This window comes from Girardinichthys multiradiatus, chromosome 22, assembly GCF_021462225.1.
Source record: "Girardinichthys multiradiatus isolate DD_20200921_A chromosome 22, DD_fGirMul_XY1, whole genome shotgun sequence".
Taxonomy (NCBI): domain Eukaryota; kingdom Metazoa; phylum Chordata; class Actinopteri; order Cyprinodontiformes; family Goodeidae; genus Girardinichthys; species Girardinichthys multiradiatus.
In genome coordinates, this window is record NC_061814.1 from 27,295,985 (window position 1) to 27,310,825 (window position 14,841).

The 14,841-nt window shown below is 40.4% G+C and overlaps 1 protein-coding gene across 1 annotated transcript; it reads left to right on the plus strand.

Annotated features, from left to right (window-relative positions):
- The first annotated feature begins 850 nt into the window (after positions 1 to 850).
- Positions 851 to 14,283, plus strand: tmem72 (transmembrane protein 72). The gene is made up of 5 exons (XM_047352150.1): positions 851 to 1,106; positions 8,805 to 8,871; positions 9,304 to 9,375; positions 10,910 to 11,049; positions 13,596 to 14,283. Exons 1-5 carry the CDS (start codon positions 1,031 to 1,033, stop codon positions 14,009 to 14,011), a joined length of 771 nt encoding a protein of 256 aa, XP_047208106.1. The 5' UTR covers positions 851 to 1,030; the 3' UTR covers positions 14,012 to 14,283.
- Positions 14,284 to 14,841: the final 558 nt, after the last annotated feature.

A 14,841-nucleotide genomic window follows, 5' to 3' on the forward strand; every position in this document is an offset into this window, starting at 1 on the left:
TATATTTACATTTCATATTTCTGTTTGCAGTTTTGGCCACACACCTACTCTCAGTGGAAAACCACAAATAACCTGAATCCTAAGCTAGAAACAAGCAGAACTGGTACAAAAACACAAAAGTGTCTTTGTTGGAGATTTGGAAAGATTTAAATAGATTACTTTGGCCTGTTCCAGGAGTCCGTGTGTGTATGCGTTTGTGAACTTTGTGACTGTGTTTTCTTGTTTTTTGTAGACGTCAGCTGTGTCTGAACAAGCTCACACCTCAGTCAAGCCTTACGCCTGCCAGTTTTTTGTTCTTACATTCATGCATAAATATGTCAGAGGCAGTCTGTTTGTCTCTGTGCTGTTTTATTCTTCATCCACTGCACTTCTCCTAATGTGCACGGTGCATTAAAGTGGATTTTGTTTACAAGATCTGCAAAACTGTAGAAATAGCTTTTTGTGTGCTGACGCAAGTTAAGTTTGCATACCGTCAGGGCACACTCTTACTGAAACTGAGCTGCAATCAGTGAACTTGCAGGCACTGATGGATGTGCTTAAGATGGGCTGATTGTACGGGGTGGAAAAGGTTTTGAAACAACAAGAAAGGGGATCGAGGGGTTTTGGTCATTTATTCCTTTGATTATTCAAAGCTTTACTTATGTTATTCGTAATACTGTATATGTGCATATAAGGCAGTTTAATATTAATTCTTCTGAGGTAATTTGTAACCAGCCTAAATGCCAAATGTGAATGGCTGATCAAATGACCCTGAGCTGAACAATTTCACCTTGGGGCAGCCTGAGTAAAACTTGTGGTGTGTGTGCTTGTGTGTGAGTGATTAGCAGTTACTGGAGCAACAGGAGCACTGAGCCACACATTTTCTTGAGGTGAACGTGTCCTCTTCTAAAGGGCTCTGCATCAAGGCACTGATGGATTGCACGACTTTCGTTGTTACTATTCACCCAACTATCAGTCAACTCTCCATGTAGAATGCTTCTTTAGAAATACTGTGAACACCACTAGAGGCTGAATAAAACAGGAAAATAATATGGGGAACTCAGGGAGCATATGGTGGATTGTAGTGGAATGCACTTGCAGGATCCTTGGTGTTTCTACAGCAGCAGGTAAGACTTCTGGGCCTCATTGAAAAGCGTAACAAAAAAGAAATGTCTAAAGAGGTAGTTAGTTAAAATTTAAGAGATGTCTTTACGAAGAAAAGGCTACTAAAAATTCAAAACATGCAGTACAGCAGTGCTTTGTTGAGATCAACCTGTTCTAACTGCTGCTATGATGCTCTTTCACAAAGTGGATCTTATGGACTTTACAAAAGTTTTCATAACCTTAGTTTTTTACATTTTCCTTTGCTACAACCACAAACTTTTATATATTTTACTGGTATTGTATGTGAAAGACTAACAAAAAGTAGTTTCTAATTGTTAAGTGGAAAGAAATGTTAGGACTTGTGCATCGTAGGACCCCGGAATACAGACAAGTAGGCAGCATGACGGTAAGTGAAAAGGTTTAATGAACAAAAAACAAAAACTCACTCACAAGGTAAGGCAGGGACCAAAACAATAAACAGGCAGGCAAGATAAGCAGGCAAGGCATGATCCAAAAAACAAGACATGAGCATAATAGAGACAACAAGACATGACCATGATCCAGAAAACGTTTCCGTGCGGAATAAACAGAATGGAGGTGTATATATGGAGCGTGAACCAGTTGAAGCGAGGAGACAGATTTGCTTAGTGCAGGTGAACCGAATAAAGTTGATTAACAGACAGGAGAGAACAAAACGTGACTGGAGCAAAATAGAGACTCTTGAATACAAGCTAATAGAAACTAGAAAAACATGAAACTAAAGCATAACCAGATCCAAAAATCAAACTTGACAAAACATGAACTAGAAGACAAAAACTAAAGCATGACCAGGAAAATAATAAACAGAAGCATGATTCAAAAACTGTGAGAAACATATAAGAAAAACCAGAAACCAAACAACCCCAAATCATAACAAGAAAAGTTTGGATGGTTTTAAAAAACGTTCGGAAAAAATCTAAAAACTGGGGTCTGCATTTGTATTCAGCCCCTACAACCAACTGCTTCCATAGTTCACACAATTAGCAAATACAGTCCACCTGTGTCTCATTTAATCTCAGTATAAATCAGGCTGTTATGTTAAGATCTTAGATGTTTGTTAGAGAGCATGATTGATCAAACAGCTTTATGAAATAGAACACAGGTCTGGGATAAAGTTGTGGGGAAGTTTAACACAGAGTTAGGTTATAAAGAATTATCCCAATCTTTAAACGTCACACAGAGCAGCGTGTAATCCATAATCTAAAAATGGAAAGAGTATGGCACAATTGCACACCTGCTCTAAACATGGTTGCTCATCTCAACTTCAGAGAGAAGGGCCAAGAGGTCCACAGTAACTATCTGGCAAGAACAAAGTCAATAATCAATCAAAAGTCCAGTTAAAGTTTGCCACAAGCCAGCAGATTTAGCAAGTATGTAGCTGAAGATGCTTTGTTAAGATGAAGCCTTCCTATTTACATGCAAAACCGTATCTGTGGAGGAAAACCAGTACTGCATTTCTCTTCTGAGCACATCTTCCCTATGGTGTCACATGATGGTGGTGGAACCAACATGCTGTGAGGATGATTTTCTTAAGCAGGTCAGGCTGAATTGGAAGAAATACAGGACAATCCTGGAAGAAACCCTATTTGTGGCTGCAAAACATTCAATGTTAGAATGGCCCAGTGAAAGTCCAGACATAAATCCAATTGAGCATCTATTGTGTGACCTGAAAACAGCTGTTCTCAGAGGCTACTTCCAACGTGAGCTATTGAGCTGAAAATTGTTTTGGGCAAAATAGCTTAAGCTCAGTCAGTTTGGAAGGAGTTGTATGTACATATATGTACACTCACCGGCAACTTTATTAGGTACACCTTGCTAATACCAAGGTGGACCCCTTTTGCCTTCAGAACTGCCTTAATCCTTTGTGGCATAGATTCAGCAAGGTACTGGAAACATTCCTCAGAGAGTTTGGTCCGTATTGATATGATAGCATCACACAGATGCTGCAGATTTGTCGGCTGTACATCCATGATGCGAATCTCCAGTTCCACCACATCCCAAAGGTGCTCTATTGGATTGAGATCTGGTGACTGGAGGCCATTTGAGTACAGTGAACTCATTGTCTTGTTCAAGAAACCAGTCTGAGATGATTTGTGCTTTATGACATGGCGCGTTATCCTACTGGAAGTAACCATCAGAAGATGGGTACACTGTGGTCATAAAGGGATGGACATGGTCAGCAACAATACTCAGGTAGGCTGTGGCGTTGACATGATGCTCATTTGGTACTAAGGGGCTCACAGCGTGTTAAGAAAATATCCCCCACACCATTACACCACCAGCCTGAACCGTTGATACAAGGCAGGATGGATCCATGCTTTCATGTTGTTGACGTCAAATTCAAACCCTACCATCTGAATGTCGCAGTAGAAATCTAGACTCATCAGACCAGGCAACGTTTTTTCAATCTTCTATTGTCCAATTTTGGTGAGCCTGTGCGAATTATAGCCTCAGTCTCCTGTTCTTAGCTGACAGGAGTGGCACCTGGTGCGGTCTTCTGCTGCTGTAGCACATCCACCTCAAGGTTCTACATGTTGTGCGTTCAGAAATGCTCTTCTGCATGCCTTGGTTGTAACGAGTGGTTATTTGAGTTACTGTTGCCTTTCTATCAACTCGATCCAGTCTGGCCATTCTCCTCTGACCTCTGGCATCAACAAGGCATTTGCGCCCACAGAACTGCCACTCACTGGATATTCTCTCTTTTTCTGACCATTCTCTGTAAACCCTAGAGATGGTAGCGCGTGAAAATTCAGTAGATCAGCAGTTTCTGACATGCTCAGACCAGGCCGTCTGGCACCAACAACTAGGCCACGTTCAAAGTCACTTAAATCACCTTTCTTCCCCATTCTGATGCTCGGTTTGAACTGCAGCAGATCATCTTGACCATGTCTACATGCCTAAATGCATTGAGTTGCTGCCATGTGATTGGCTGATTAGAAATTTGCGTTAACGAGCAGTTGTACAGGTGTACCTAATAATGTGGGCGGTGAGTGTATATATATATACAATTTTTTGGAGAGCTACTTTTTTACTCTTACTTAGGTAAAAGGTTTTGGCAACTACCCACCTCTGACCGTGTCATCTTCGTTCTGCTTCACAATTGTGCGTAACTTTATGTTCTATAGGAATTTTATCACATAAAATGTATTACATGTGAAAAGTTCAACATGTTAAGCCTAACTTTGCAACACACTGTACTAAAGTAAAAGATTAGATTTCCACAAAGGTCAACTGTATTACTGACCTCAAAAAAACCCAAACCATCTCTTTGCTGATCTATGGCACACACATAAAAGCATATTTGATGGTAAGCTATCATTGTTCCTCCACCTGTGGTTTCCTCAGACACAGATTACCCACAGTACATTAAATCTACATGGAAGGAACAGCTCTCAGGTTCCTGCCTGCTCAAAAATATGGGACCCCTATTCTTAAATTCAGGCAGCTGCAGACACTGAACATTAACTTGGAGACATGCGCCTCACATCATACCAGCTCTAAGTCTCATATCCAGCTGGGTTATTGGGCTCAACTGAACGAGCTGTTGTGCATTGAGGCTTACAACAGGGTTGTGTGCATTGTTTTTTATGTGTATATTTATGTATCTTTATGGTATGTGTGCATATGCCTCTGTCTGAGCGGCTGCCTGTTCACGCGTCTGCACGTCTGGGTCACCCCGTTGGCCTCTGTGTGTGTTCGCCACCGACATTATTGCAGGGAACGCATGCATATTAATATCCAGCTGAGGTATATGCAGCTATAATTCCATTCTCACTCTCCAAACTACCAAAACACGTTCAAGTCACATTCCCACAACTTCCCTCCAGCAAAGATTGAATCTCTGGGTTCTGGAGTACGCCAGTGAGAGAAATTGCTTCCATGTGTTGAACGACGATCACTGCATTACCAAGCTTATCTCATAGGGAAACTACAGGTTATTGCAAAGGGGGTTTCTCAGTCATTTCGAAGATTTCTTTTGTCAGTAATCAAATGCAGGGGAAATCCATTTAGAGTAAGTGAAGAAGCAAAAAGGAAATTCCCCAGTTACATTTAAAAAAATGTCTTTAAGCAGCTACTAAACTAACAAACTAAAAGATGATGCGATTTTTAAAAGGCAAAAAACTAGAATGCAGTATTTCTTGGATATTTTAAGAGCCTATTTTTTATTTTCTAATTAGTAATACCGGTTAGGTCTAATACAAAATCTTAGGCACCATTGTGCATGGTCAGTACTTGGTAGCAACCCTTTCGGCAAGTATCACAGCTTGTAAATACTCCTTTAAGCCACGTAGGAATTTCTCACCTATTCTTTGGGCTTTTTCTAGTTTTGTAACTTTAATGCAATCCTGTTTTCATCTTCCATACTGATATATTCAGTTAAAGCAAGATATTTACATGCACTGCATTCAAAGATACATAAACCTTTGTCTGAGATTAAATTAGACTAAACTTTGTCTGTTTTAGGTTAGTTAGAATTACCAACAGTATTTATTTTTGCAAAATGCCAGAATAATGACACAATTCTTTTTTTTCTTCAAATTCAAAAGTTCACATATACTAAGATGCCTTTAACCAATTTGGGAAAGTCCCACTGGTGATGGCTTTGTAAGCTTCTGATTTCAGTTAAATTGAGCCACACCTGTCAGTGTATTTACAGGCAACACCTAAAAGGCTCTGCTTCCTTGTGATGCATCATTGGAAAATGAAAATGAAATCAGCCAAAATAGCAGTGAGAGAATTGTACTATATCTCCATTGTGTTTTTGTGTGTGTGTGTGTGTGTGTGTGTGTGTGTGTGTGTGTGTGTGTGTGTGTGTGTGTATGTGTGTGTGTGTGTGTTTTGCTGCAGGTGAGGCTAGATATGTGGATACTATTTTTATTTTTTTTAAGAAAAAACAGCCATCATGACTTTGTGGAAGATTTTTCCTAAAAATGCATGACAAATTGTATGAAAAATATTAAAGCAACTCACAAATGAGTTTTCCAAATAGATTATAACTTGCAAATTATTCCTCCTTTCCATTTATGGTTCCAGCACCGCATGGCTCCACTCCACTCATCCTCTACTCCCCACACAAGCTGTTGTGTTTCAGTTGACTCCCCTGATGGCTGCAGTTATGGTCAAAGTAGAACCCATGGGGCAATAGTGGCAAATTTCAATGTGTTTTGCTTTGTTTGAATTGCTAAAAAGCTAAACTGCTTGAGTGCTAGCAGGCTTCTAAGGCTTGAGGCTAGTCTGTTTGTTTTGCGATGTTTTCTAAGGTTAAAGTAAGCTTTTTTCACTTAATGGTTTAATAATGATCCGGTAAATGAGTTTGCTCCGTTTTATCTGTGTTTTCCCTCCATCTCCTTAATCTAACCTGCTAAAATTTTTTTGAATAGTGCTTAAAGACTTACCAAATCGTCTCTCCACTAGCTCAAATGCACATTAATATTTATATTAAAAGGAGTTGCTAAAAAAGGTATTTTCCCTTTGATAACTGAACAATAACATCATTACGCCTGCTGTCAGGGTGACCAAATTTATATGCATCCATCACCATCTTGTGAGAGGCCACAGAATGTTCCTCGCCACCATGTCGTAGTAATCCATCCCTCCATTTTAAAATTATCCACTGTGATGCTAGTTAACAACATTAAGAATCAACTGTCCAAAAGGTTATTAATTTCTAATTAGGCATTTAATACTTTTAAAATATATGTTTGAAATACATTATTTTATTGAAATAATATTTTATTTACCCATCTGAATTGCATTGTGAACTGACTGTTGGACAAACCTTGGTTCATAAGCAAACATATTCACACTGAACTGATACATCATTGCATTATTTTAGTGGTTATGTAGGTTTTTTTTTTACTTGGAGTCCTTTTTGTAGTTAATGATGATAGTCAGATTTTTTCCCCGCTTAAAAAGAAAAACGAAATCTGTGCTAGCTTGCTGCTGAAATGTCTTGAAGATTTAAAGGCCTGGATGGATAGCTCTTAACTTTTTGAGAGTTCAATCAGAGTAAAACTGAAGTCATGGTTTTTGGTGACACAGCTGAGACTCCTCTTATTGAGTTAATCCGCCCAATATAAGAAGTCTGCCATTACAAACCTTGGAGTTAAAGTGGATGCTGATCTTGCATTTGACAGCCAGATTAGGGCAGATAAGAAATCAAGTTTTAATCATTTAAGCCAGTTGGCCAAAATAAAGCCCATTGTTTCTAGAAAACATTTTTAGGCAGATATCCATGCCTTTATTACTACTCAGTTGAATTACTGTAATGCACTTCATGTTTGGGTTAGTGGTTCCCTTATTGAACCAACTTTAGAGAATACAAAATGCTGCGGCATCTCTCTTATCTGGCACATGCAAATATGAGCACATTTCTCCTGTTTTAGTCTCACTCCACTGGCTTCCTATACATTCATTTAAATATTATTTTTTTTGTTTTTAAGGCTCTCCTTGGCCTTGCTCCTTCTTACCTCTCTGAACCTTTGCACAATCATGCAACCTCCGCTCTCTCAGGCCACCTGATCAGCTGCTCCTTAGTGGGCCCAAAACAAAACGTAAGCTTAGGTGGGATTGCCCTTTCGCTGTGGCAGCTCCTAAAATGTGGAATGACTTACGGCACATTAGACAGACTACATCACTGTCTATTTTTAAACATCTTCTTAAAACTAATCTCCTTGCCTTGGTGTTTGACACCACGTTAGATGTTGAATACTCTGATACTTGGTGTTATATGGAATGTTTACTTTTTCTCCTCCAAACAAATTCATCATACAGCAGTTTACCAATGCAAATCTTTCTGAAGGTCTTTTGTGGGTAAATTATGAATTTTCACCTCCTTAGCAATTCAAAAACAACATTCTTCCTTATTTATCTTTCTTTCAAACACCCAGTTTGAATTCTGTTATTCCAGTTAATATGGCTTTGGAATGAACACATGGATTGTTCTAATTGTTGAGGAGCCAACATCTCTAAATTTTTACAAATCAAGATTTTATTAATCATTATGCTTACAAACATTAGAAGTATATGAGGCTTTTTCTAATCATGAGGGTGTACAAGCTGGTTAGAATCTTAAACATCTGGATGTTGTTATGAGAGCTAAAGTCTCATTGAATGCGCAAACATTTGGCATGGTGCTGTATTATTTTCAACCAAATTGTGCAAACTGGCTTGCTGACTCTGGGCCTGTCACAGACTTAAGTGAAGACATTTGTTGACACCAATATTAAATGGTAATTCCAAGCATGAGTAAACTATTATCAAAGTTTTGTGACAATGAGAGAATAAATTGTATTAATTGCAAAAATTACTTGGACTTATCTTAATGGGTGACCTCAAGCTGGCTCTGCTTTAGGCAGTTAAAATTAAAAACATGCTTTCAGGCAAAGCTTAGGTTAGTTTTTCAGTTGTGCTACCGATACATTCACAAAATTAAAAAGAAAAATATAAGAGCCTCAAGAAATACAGAAAAGCAAAGAAAGATGTGTAATAAAAGCCCAAAAACAGAGAACTGCATCAGCTTGTACCACAGTGGAAATATTAGACATATTTATCTTAGTTTCAGGAGTTTATCCAAATCCACCACAGCTTCCAGCGAATAATGATCTAACTCTGACATCTGGTGGACAGAGTCTGCTAATTACTCCAACACTAAGCAGCAAAATTATCCTTCTGTTTTGCAGTGTTATGTGCTGTGGGAGTGGAGACAGTCCAACAGGGAGAGTTCAACAGCCTTGGCATCTACTTGATGTAAGTTCTTACATTTTTAAACTACTTCATGCTTTGCAACATCTACAAAGCCTAATTCTGACCTACTTCTGTGCAACATGTAGCACACCAAAGAGTAAAAATGGTCTGTGAGGTTTTAAAAAAAGGTTACTGCAGCTTTAATGATAACCACAAATGCAGTCTTCTAAATGATTTGGGAAGGGGTCAAAAGTATAATGGGAGGCGTAGAGTGCAGAAATGGGAACAGTCCTCCTACTCCTTTTAATATCACTCTGTGTCAAAGGCAAACTCCCACAGGGCTGGAAAGAAATATCTCTCCAAAGACCAACACTGTTTATTTTGTTCTTCCACATCCAAACATGCATGCAATAATGTAAAAGTGTTATTCATGAAGGGTTCCAAAAATGCGTGTGTCTGTTTTTTATCTAACAAATATCTCCTCCCTCCCTGCAGAACATCATCTGTTGGCATCATGATGTTTGAGTTGTCATACTTCCTGGATGCTCTACTGTCCATGTGTTTACCGTGAGTACACAACCTTCCACAAAATGTTTGTTTGGATCAAGGCCCTCAATGAAAAGTTCTGATGCAGGCAAGGAATTACTGTAAGCATTTTGTTTGTTAAAGAAAATCTAGTGTAACTCATTTGTTATGTAACATCCCTGCAGGCAAAAAATCTGCTTGGGCAGTTTCTTCAAAGTATGAATAATTTTGGATTCAGTAAAACAGTATTAGCAAATAGTGTATTACTTGCAGGCTACAGCAGCCAGGGCGGTTTCATTTTGGAGAATAAGGGATAAATTAAATGTTGGAGTAATGTTCATTTTTATTTGTCTTGTAAGAAGGGGCTTGGATCTTCGGAAGGTAATGCAGCTTACTTAAGCGTGGTCTAGTAGCAAATTTGAAAATTCACGGGAATATGCTAACAGTTGTGATGAATGACCAAGCTGTCTAATGTTAAGAGTGCAAGGCAATAACAATGTATTTCTATCCAATATGTGAACTGAAACACTAAAGGAGCATGTTCCCTGGACTGTACTATGATTGCCTCTGATTTAGTGAGATAAAAACCATCAGAAATGCAAATAAACAGCTCATGCCAGTCACCTTGTTTTACATGCAAGGCAGCCATATTGAATTTGAACTCAGAGTTACTTTGGGACCTCTGACTTTCCAAGTTGGTTACCAACATCAGGGGTGGTTTATTTGTTTGTACAACTTTGAACTTTGACATTTTGACCATTAAGGAAACATCGAATGCCACATAAAGCTCACAGCTGTTCAGAGCAGAGCTTTTTCAGGAGACAAATTCTGCCATGTAACACAACTCTGATTAAAACCTTCTGGCAGTTCAAGTGACCACAGTATTATGTGCTTTTATTTTGTTCTCTTTTTCTTAAGAGTTTTATCATTTTTGCCTCCAATAAAATATTCTAATACTTTTCTGCTCCGCTCACCACAAACAGTTGTTCTGTACGATCTGGCTCCTACAGATATTCATTTGTCAAAACGATTGTCACTTTAACATGTCAGTTTAACCAGGATAGATTTTACTGTGGATTTAGACCACCTGATTTAAAAGACAAGGCTGATTAGGGTTGAAATGTGTCAGCTGCTCTTGTGCAACAGCAAATTACTCATAGCTACCTGGATGTGGCTTCAAAAAGCAAATATGGGAACGTTAACAACTGCAAAAACAAAAGTGGAAAGTTGTTAAAACGCCTGCTAATTAAACATAGCATTTTCAGTTTATTTTCTTTTGCATCAAGAAAATTAGCTCTTAGGATCTGACCTAAGTAGCCGTTAGAACTTCACCCTGATTCTCCAAGCAGACATTGCTACTGTCTATTAATACTACTTCACACAATCCCAGCTAAAAACATCCAAACTGTCCCAGTAACATACATTTTAGTTCCTTATCTGACTTGAATATCCATGAGAGGCTAAAGTTTGCAATCAGGAGCACTCTGCGCTCTGTTTTTCTTTACATTTTCTAAATATCTCAGAATTTTAAGACTGCACTTAGCTGCTTTTCTTATGCTTTCCCCTTTATCTTTAGCTGTCCTCCAAACTGGCAGGTGTTTGGCTTGTGGGGGAAGATGGCTCGCATTGGAGGCTTTCATAAGTTCCTCTATTACACTATCATGTCAGTGGTCTGCTTCTTGCACCCTGTGTTGGTTTGGCATGCGATCATCCCAGGTAAAAATAACAATGGCAAAAAGTACTTATAAACTTAAACCTGAATTTTTTGTATTTAAACAACAGAGTATGTAATACCTTAAACTGATTACATATTTTTAAATATACTGTTTTCATTCATTTTTACAATGAAAACTACCTTGCCTTGCAAAATATTCACTCTTTGAGCTTTCTCACATTATATTACAACCACAAACCTTGGTGTTTTCTCTTGAGATTTTAAGAAAGTAACAATGTTATGAAATATAATGAGAAAAGAAACAAATGAAAGGTCTTGCATTCATTTGTATTCAGCCCCGATGAGTTGGTATTTTGTAGAACTGCCTTTTGTTGCAATTATTGCTGCTGATTTTTAAATATGCATTTCATTCAGGTCAAGATACAGTAATGTTTAGCCTTTGCAAATCCTTCAAGCTCAATAAGATTGGATGTAGAGAGGTGGGACAAACAGGAAAAGGGGAGAGAAGGAGAAAAGAATTGAGGAGAGAAAGAAGGATGAAGAGAATACAAGATAACACCCTGCTTGCTTCTACACCTGCAGAAATATTCATATTAACAGCTTTTTTTTACCAAAAAGTGCACAGTACTTATCAATGCAAGATGTATTTAGTGGTAAATGCGGCTCAATATAGAAACTTTGTGTATCTGTTAACACCTGAATCTAAACACCTGTGGGTCTGAGTGTGAGCGCGCTTGTGTATACAAGGTTTCTCCATAAAAATATGCAATAGCAAGTGTGAGGAGCCACAGACCTGCCCCCCTGGACCCGGAACAGATACGGAGGAGATCCGAGCCGTAGACATCTAAAGGTCCCCCAGAGCAGAGGAACTCCAGGAAAACCATCGCCGGGACTACTGCAACCCCCCAGAGAAGAGAAGGGGAGAGTCCCAGGGGAACCACCCAGCAGCCACAGTGCAGAAGCCCCAGGAAGCTGCAGCAACGAGCCCACAGGCCCTACCGGCAACCGTCTACGCCCAAGCAGATCCAGCCATGGACCCCGACCCCTCGACCCCTGCCCCGACCCCAGTCCCCAACATGGCCCCTCCTCATCCGGAGAGGGGGCCATGTTCAAAAGAGGGGTCTACATGGTCTAAACTAGTCCGCCACAGGATGAAACAGTACCAACCCCAAAAGGAATTCCGATCCTACCCCATGAGCCGCCCACCCCCAATGAACCCCAACCCCAACATGAGTTTCCTCATAGGGCCACCCCCAACCAGGATACAGATATTGAACACATGCCCCTGAACCCAAATGCCATGAATCCCCTCCCTACAGCACAGGGGCACACCCCCACAGGTGAGCTCCATCCCTGAAAGGCCGACAAAGCCACACACACACACAGCCCCACTCCAAGCATCCCCACCACATCCTGCCCCCACCACATGGTGTATCACAATGGCAAGGGAAGGGCCCCGCACAACGCTACCCCAGCCCCCGCCCACAGGTGCAACAGGGCAGACACCACCAAGCATCGCGCCCACAATGGAACCCCTGACCCCACACCAAGATGGGACAAACTCACCCGGCAATAGATCCCCAGCCGGCGGCAAGCACCCGGGGCCGGCGTCCCCCACCACGCCCCCCGCAACCACACAAACACACCACATCACTGCCACTGCAATGATAGCCCAGGGAGAAACACTATCCAGCTCAGCTCTACCATTTCTGCTCAGCCTATCCAAATGCAGGTGACCCCACATCCAAGACCCCACGCTGCAGCCCCTCCAGGCCACCCTCTGGCCCGCTTTCTCGATCCCCCCCGGACACGACAGCCAGCAGAGCAGCACACCGCCAAGCCCGCCCAACCAACCGGCCAGTATCAGCAGCCCCAGCCCGTCAGTTTGTGAGAGGGAAACATGCACCAGCCAGGTAACCGGGCCGTGCAGGCCAACTGCTCCAGGCCAAGCACAACCCAATGCAGGCACAAGACTTAGTTTTCTGCCAAACAAAGCATTTTGTATACAGACCAAAAAGTAGAATTTTGGTCTCATCCGATCGAAGTATTTCTTCCATGTGTTTGCTATGTCTTGTACATGATTAGCTAATAAGAGATTTCTAACGGTGCTCTTAAAACAATGGCTTTCATCTTGCCCCTCCTAAGAAAAGCCAAGATTTGGATTAAATTAGTAATTCTTGACAGATTCTGTGACCTATGTTTGGGATCCCTGTAGCTCCTCCAGAGTTATTGTAGCCATCTTGGTCATGTTATTTTTGGGAAAGAAAGTTGATAGGTTTAAAAGCCAAACATCAAACTCAGTTTGTTAAAAACTGTGCTAGGATTAAGTTACTTGAACAACAGAGCTTACTTCACATTAATTGTTAAGTTGCTATTGTGAATAATGCTTTTCTTGCCCAGCCTCTCAGAGCATGCAAGCCACAGTTTTCAGATTGTTATTTTTAAATAATTTTACTTTAAAATCATGCAGTTCTTTATACTTTATATATGTGAAAAAGTATCAGGGGTATGAATACTTTTGTAAGGCACCATATATTCTGTTTAGAACGAAACCCATAAATAAAAGGCATGTACTTTCTGACTGCAGGATCAATGCTTCTGGTGACTGCCTTTTTCAACTTCATACTAAGCAAGAAAGCAAAGACCAAGTCTCCCAAGAGTCCACTAGAGCACAACAGTGACCAAGGCCAAACAATTGTCTGCAAAACAGACAACGGCACATCCTCATTCTTCCAAGCAGTGACAGGAAGACAGGGAGAGGAAATGGCCCTTGCAGACCCAGCTCACTGCCTTGATCCACAGGAGAGGGGAGAGAGTCTCCAGGCCATGCTGGAGCATGAGCAAACAATAGCACCTGCACACGCAGAAAGCAGGAGGAGGAGGTGGTGGAAAGAGAGGATCTGGTTCAGAGGGGGGGAGGAGCCTGTGGAAAGGGAGATGGAGGAGATGAATGAGCCCGAACCAGACACCACCTCAGACACTGCACCTATGATCACTGAATGAACTGCTGCTCCACACTGAAATAATGCTCCTTTATTGTAAAGTGAAACACATGCATAATGTATTCATACTTGGTGCAAAAGTAGAAAATAGCCAAATAAATGTGTTTTTATGCTTTGGCATTGATATGATCACATTGCTAAAATCCAGATTGTTATCTTTCACAATTATTTACTAATTTGTACATTTTGCACTTCAAAAATGTCTGAAAATATCTAAGAATGAGCATCAAAATCAATAAAAATGAAACAATTTGTCACTGGGAGAGCACGCAGTAGCTGTTAGTATGATTGCCTGTTTTTTGCTAAGCCAGCACTGATTGAAGAGCAAATGTTAAGGTGGGCCAATGCAGTTACTGAAGCATGCATTATTCATAAGATCATAAATTAGATCAGCTGATTTGTTCAATCAGAGGAAAAAGGAAATATGCAGAAGTGTGTAAAAGAGGGGGCAGACGTGTGCGGATACATGTGTTAGACACATTCAAGCCTCCTCATTGTGTGTTTGTCATGTGTGAGCGGTGACCATGGAGACAGAGCGCTGGGAGGGGAGCCCATGTTATTATGGTGATTAGAGAAATGTAAGATATCCTGCACTACCACTTCCACAGGCCTGTGTCTCACCACAGTATGGATTACTAGTAGCTCCTGCTATTAGGGCTAATATCAGGTCTAGAGATTATAACAAAGCTCCATAAATCATGAAATTAGCATATTTTGTGGCTCTGGGTGATAAGAAAAAGATTTGTTTTCTCCTGGTTTTATCAGGGTATGAAAAATGCACGTTCCTCTTTTGTTCAGGTTATAAATCAATATGGCTGTTCTGTCAAAGAA

Bases quoted from the DNA above. Each gene is read 5' to 3' on its own strand.
- tmem72 (XM_047352150.1), top strand. From the start codon at position 1,031: ATGGGGAACTCAGGGAGCATATGGTGGATTGTAGTGGAATGCACTTGC. The intron at 1,107-8,804 runs GTAAGACTTCTG...TCTGTTTTGCAG, and splicing joins TGGTGTTTCTACAGCAGCAG to TGTTATGTGCTGTGGGAGTG. The intron at 11,050-13,595 runs GTAAAAATAACA...TTCTGACTGCAG, and splicing joins TTGGCATGCGATCATCCCAG to GATCAATGCTTCTGGTGACT.